The sequence below is a fragment of the Nematolebias whitei genome, chromosome 7 (assembly GCF_014905685.2).
Source record: "Nematolebias whitei isolate Nwh7 chromosome 7, NemWhi1, whole genome shotgun sequence".
Lineage (NCBI taxonomy): Eukaryota > Metazoa > Chordata > Actinopteri > Cyprinodontiformes > Rivulidae > Nematolebias > Nematolebias whitei.
Genome location: NC_056504.1, coordinates 27,746,920 through 27,753,146, shown reverse-complemented (window position 1 = coordinate 27,753,146; position 6,227 = coordinate 27,746,920). Strand labels below are relative to the sequence as shown.

The 6,227-nt window shown below is 45.3% G+C and overlaps 1 protein-coding gene across 1 annotated transcript in view; it reads left to right on the top strand.

The window, feature by feature from the left end:
• The window catches only part of frs3 (fibroblast growth factor receptor substrate 3), a 10,294-nt gene extending 4,635 nt beyond the window's left edge, over positions 1–5,659 (top strand). Inside the window, exons 5-6 of the mRNA XM_037679329.1 lie at positions 4,150–4,271; positions 4,347–5,659. Coding sequence (XP_037535257.1) covers positions 4,150–4,271; positions 4,347–5,642 — 1,418 coding nt within the window. The 3' untranslated portion in view covers positions 5,643–5,659. The remainder of the gene's footprint in view (positions 1–4,149; positions 4,272–4,346) is intronic.
• The last annotated feature ends 568 nt before the right edge of the window (positions 5,660–6,227 follow it).

The window sequence follows — 6,227 nt, the reverse complement described above, 5'->3', positions numbered from 1 at the left end:
ATATATATAGTATAGCTTTTAATAGCAAATTCTTATGATTAATTTGAAAATTTCTGATTGGCCTCTATTAACATTGTACTACAAGGCAACCCCAGCCCCCAAAACAAAACGGGAATTTTCAAGTTCCAGTTGTAAGTGGAAAAAAAAAAATCTATGAAGTGTGACAGATTTTATGATTTGCACATAAAACATTAGATATTGTGTTGAAAGCTTTTTATTAGTATTTATTTCTACCCCACATTATATATACACTGCTCAAAAAAAAAAAAAAAAAAAAGGGAACACCTTAACAAAACAATGCAACTCCAAATCAGTCACACCTTTGTGGAATCAATGTCACCAGTTAGATGGTAACACTTATTGTGAATCAGTTTCACCTGCTGCTGTGCAAATGGAACATGCAACAGCTGGAATGAGAGGCATTTAGCAAGACAACCCCATAAGAGTGATTCTGCAGGTGGTGACCACAGGTCATTTCTCTGTTCTCGTCCTTTCTGGTTGAACTTTTAATCACTTTTTCATTTTGTCAGTGGTGTCATGCATAAAGACATCATGAGGCATTTTTTTACAGCCCACTGAAGTTGCTCAAGTAGTGCAGCTAATCCAAGATGGAACACCAATGTGAGCGGTGGCAAGAAGATTTGCTGTGTTTCTCAGCACAATGTCCAGAGTATGGAATAGGTACCAGGAGGCAGGCCAGTACACCAGGAGACATGGAGGGAGGCGTAGGAGGGCTACAGCCCAGCAGCAGGACCGCTACCTCGTCCTTTGTGCAAGGAGGAACAAGAGGTCCACTGCCAGAGCCCTACAAAATGACCTCCAGCAGGCCACTAATGTGCATGTTTTCACTCAAACTGTCAGAAACAGACTCCATGAGGGTGGTATGAGGGCCCGACGTCCACATATAGGATCTATGCTTACAGCCCAACACCGTGCAGGACTATTTGCTAGAGAACACCAAAATTGGCAGATCCACCATTGGCGCCCTTTGCTCTTCACGGGTGAAAGCAGGTTCACACTGAGCACATGTGACAGACATGACAGAGTCTGGAGACACTGTGGAGAACGTTGGCTGCCTGCAACATCCTCCAGCATGACCGGTTTGGTGGTGGGTCAGTCATGGTGTGGGGAGGCATTTCTTTGGATGGCCGCACAGCCCTCCATGTGCTAGCCAGAGGTGCCCTGACTGCCATAAGGTATCGGGATGAGATCCTCAGACCCATTGTGAGATCATATGCTGGTGCAGTGGGCCCTGGGTTCCTTCTTATGCATGACAATGCTAGGCCTCATGTGGTTGAAGTGTGTCAGCAGTTCCTGCATGATGAAGGCATTGATGTTATGGACTGGCCTGCCTGTTCCCCAGACTGAATCCAATTGAGCACATCTGGGACGTCATGTTTTGGTCAATCCACCAAGGCCACATCGCACCACAGACTGTTCAGGCGCTAAGTGATGCTCTAATCCATGTCTGGGAAGAGATCCCTCAGGAGAACATCTGCTGTCTCATCAGGAGCACGCCCAGTCGTTGTTGGGAGGTTATACACAGTGTCGCCCCCCATCTCTCTGATTTGCTACAACCGTATGTCCCACCACGCTCCCTGAGGTCAGCAGACCAGTTGCTCCTCACAGTTCCAGGAACTCGTCTTACGCGCAGAGGTGACAGGGCCTTCTCTGTAGCAGGACCAAGACTCTGGAACAAGTTACCTCTGCTTGTCAGACAGGCCCCCTCTCTCTCGGTTTTCAAGTCCCGTTTAAAAACTCACTACTATTCAGTAGCTTTCAACACAAGATGATCTGTGTTTTGATCCTGTATGCTCTACACTGGTTTGTCGTCATTATCCGCATCGTTTTTTGTCTATATTCTGATTTACCTCATTTTGTATTTTGCTTTGTGTGTTACCTGTTGTTTTGTCTGTACAGCACTTTGGTTGGCTTTGTAGCTGTTTTAAGTGCTTTATAAATAAAGTGGTATGGTAATGGTATGGTATGGTATACAGGCACATGGAGGCCACACACACTACTGAGCCTCATTTAGACTTGTCTTGAGGAATATTCACTGATGTTGAATCAGCCCGTCATGTTATTTTTCCACTTTCATATTGAGTATGAATCCAAATCCAGATCTCCATGGTGTAATAATTTTGATTTACATTGATAATTTTTGTGTTATTTTCTTCTCAATCAATTCCACTGTGCTAATAATAAATTTTGTCAATGAGAATATTTAATTAATTGAGTTCTAGGATGTGCTATTTTAGTGTTCCCTTTAATTTTGTGAGCAATGTACATTATAATAAATTATCCTGTTTAATTCACGATTGTAATCTAAAACAGATTATAGTGGTTTCAGATAATGGTGCGTACTTATTCTTTTAATTTGTAGCGTTGATCATATTACAGGCAATTGAAGGTAAACTGTACAAAAAGATAAATATTCACTTCATAAGTGAGTGATAACACACTAAAGCAGGTGTGTGCCACACATTAAAAGTAAGCACCAGTGCTGCTCAGCAGCAGCTGGGTGTGTAACAGTTTGACTGGTTCCCTGCATCACGACTGACACTCTTCACTGCCTCCAAGTGGCAGACTTTAATCACATTCTGCAAATACAGTATAACCTCTGTCTTCTGGCTGCTCCTCTTGTTTAGGGTTTAAATAATAAAAACAGCAGGAAAATCCCCAATTCATTTGTTTTTGGGTCACTTTATCTTGATGATGCACCTGAGCTCACCTGTGTTTCTTGATGTGTAGAGAACAATCCTGGTGTTCTTCTGTACGTTACAGCTGTATTTATGATTGTGGGTAGTTTTTTTTTCTTTTCTTCACCACGTTTCGTTTCTTACTTGAGTTTATGGTGATGGTTTCCACAAAAACGTCTGTGTCCTCTCATAAGAATAAAGATCAGTGACCGAGGGTGGGAGCTCAAGGTTAAATTCTGGACCTGAAAAGTGTTTATAATCTAAAAATATTTAATCAGTAACCAGAACAAAAATTATTATCTCCTCAGAAAAGCAGGCCAACTGGAGCAGAAGTGTGTGTAACAAAATATCTTGTATGACTAGCATAGGTCTGCAGGAACATAAAAATTTGTCAGTCGTTTCCAAAACTAGCTGCATATTACAAAGTGGCATGGCATGGTCACAAACACTCAGAATTTAGTAAGGATGTACAGTAGTCCCTCATTTATCACGGGTGTTAGGTTCCATCCAACCCCCACCCCAGTGATAAGTGAAAAACTGTGAAGTAGGGATGCTTTGTTTATTTTAGTATTTATGTATATTTTAAGGCTTTAGAAACCCTTCCCATCATTTTAGCTACATACGTACAGTACTGTACTGTATATGTACAGTAGCTACTAAATTTTACGTACCAGCTCTGCAGAACATCAGCAGCTCTCAGTTCAGCTCAGTTCCGGTCCGACTCCGTTTGTTTCTGCAGACCTAACCTGCAGCGACAAACCCTGCAATCAATCTTCTAAACTCTTAAACTTACTAATTTTAACAACATACGTATATATGTAGCTACTAAATTTTACTTACCAGGCTCTACCAAATGGGAGCAGCTCGGTTCCGGTCCGACCCGAGAAATTAAAAAAGTCCCGGTGCAGCACGACTGAAACCCACCACCCCATCCAGATTGATGTGCGTGTGCAGCTCCGTTTGCAAAAAGCAGCGGTTGGAAGCAGTGTTGACTTCTGGGTAGTGAACTGATGTCTTCTGGGTAACGTAGTTCTTTAGACTGACAAAAACAGTGAAGGCTTAATGAAAGAAAACTGCAAAATGGCTGTGTTTTTTTTTTTTATGTACAGTACAGTATTATGTACTGTACGTCCATAAACCGTGATAGATTGAGTTTGTGAAAGCCAAACTGTGAAGTAGTGAGGGACTACTGTAACAGCAAATTTGCCTATTACTTGCAGTTTTCTTGCAAATGTCAGTTGTTATCTAGTCTTTAACAATCCCAGCCCAGTGAGACACTACCTTTAGGTTTTACTCTTTTACTACCCTTTATCTGCATTGTAGCTCAACTGTTTAGTATCTCAATGAGCTACATGCGCTGAATGTTGAGGAAAGACAGATTTCAGCTGACTTAAAACCAAACTGTTAACTCTTTAATCTCTACTGCTGAGTTTGTACATTCTGTTTGCAGCTCCAGCCTTTCCTGTCCAGTCTTATCCCAACGGATACCCCGGCTATCCGATCAGAGGTGATTCCTCCCAGCCCTCTATTTCTGACGATCATAGGCACAGCCTCATGGCTTTGGAAGACCAGGTAAGACCTGTTTGTTTGTGTACTTCATCTGTAAAGACTTCGCAGCGTGAACCTGTTTTTTGTTTCTTCTATCAGACTCACACCTATGTAAACACTGTGAGTATGGAGGGGGACCTTTCCATGCGTCACTGTGTGCACTCTCTGCCCGAAGTACGGCCCAGCACTTTGCCTGAAACAACACGGGGAGCCATGCCTGTCGGTGGCCAAGGAAATCCACAGTCCAACCTGCGATGCTGTCCGCTGGAGGAGCGCAAAGACCCTCAGGTGTTCCTCCAGCCGTCCTCACAGGAAGTGAAATTCATGCTGGGTCCCACTCCAGCTCAACGCCATCTGCTGGAGAGGGAGAGGCACGGGCACAATCCTCACATGCTCCAGCCAGCAGAGGGCGCAACAGGCTCAGAGACGGAGGGAGACGAGCCCTCCATGCACTTGTGCAACTCTCACTCCTATCACCATTTCCATCACCACCTGCACCGGCACTCGAGCCACGAGCAGTCAGACAGCTGCCAGAGTGGTGAGCTCACCTACGAGAACATCAACGGCCTGCGGAGCGGCCGAAAGCAGCGTCTGAGTCCCAGCAGCGTGTCGCAATCTGTGGGTTCAAGCAGTAGCAGCAGCACTGGCGACAGTCACCCCCATTCCCTCATGCACTCGCTCTCCCACGGCCCTTCGTCTCTCCCCATGCAGGGCTACGCCTGCGACCGGGGTATGGGTGGTCACCGTCGGACAGCTCTTTTGAACTACGAGAACCTGCCGTCTCTGCCACCGGTGTGGGAATACAGCGCGTTACAGCGAGATGATGAGCAGGAGGAGGACGATGAAGACCAGGATGAGGACGAATACGAAGAAGAAGAGGACGACTTTGACGAGTACGAGTTCTCAGAAGGCCCAGGAACACCCAACGGGTACCACCAGGACAGTCGGGATATCCACAGAGACGCCCTTCAGAACTATGTGAACACAGAGCAGGTCCAGCCTCCCCGGCTTCGACACGCCTGCCCCCCTCATCCACGGCAGTGTCGTCCAGACAGCGGGGGACAAATATTTAGCTTTGATTTTCGCAGACGATCGCGTTCAGGGGCCGGAGGCTGCGAGCATGGCCACATGCCTCCGTCGCGGCAGCTGAATTACATCCAGGTGGATCTGGAGGGGGAACCCCCCTGCCAGGCCCTCAGTAGCGGGGGCGCCCAGCCACAGCACCAGCGCCTACCACCCAAAAAATGTGGCCCACCGGCACCCCGACACAGCGAATGCTACGCAGTCATCGACCTGAAGAAGACGGCTGCCATGTCCAACCTGCAGAAAGCGCTGCCCAGGGATGATGGGACCTCCAGAAAGACTCGCCACAACAGCACAGACCTGCCTCTGTAAGGGAATCTCAAACTGAAGGGGGCGATGAAGACAGATGAAGGCTTATCCTCATGTTAGCACACTGGACCCTTCACTGTCATCCATCCATTCAACTGTCGACCGACTAAATCAGTACAGGTACTTCATTAGAAACTCACAATTTGTGCAAAGATAGTGAAATCCGAAACCTCTGAGGAGAATTTGCAACTTTACGTTGTCTTTATGAATCATATATTTGACAGTAAACTCTCCTAACAGCGTTAAGTCTCATATATTGATACATATTTATATGTGACACTTTATGCTGGATTATGATCTAACAGATTTTTATTTTTTTAATGAAAGTGGTCATCGCCATCCAGTAATGAGCAAGTTCACCCACAATACATTCATGTTTTGCTTTTTTTTCCCCCCTAAATATTGCAAACGTCAGAGATGCATTTCTCATAACGGAAGTGTAGTTGAAGTCAAGTTAATGGTTCCTCCCAGATAAAGGCCAGTTTTCATACCTCGTCACAAGCACTTGAGTGTAACGTTGTGGCTTGTACATTCGTTACTGTATACCAAGCATTTTGCACACAATCCAATGGAATTGTATTGAATCGT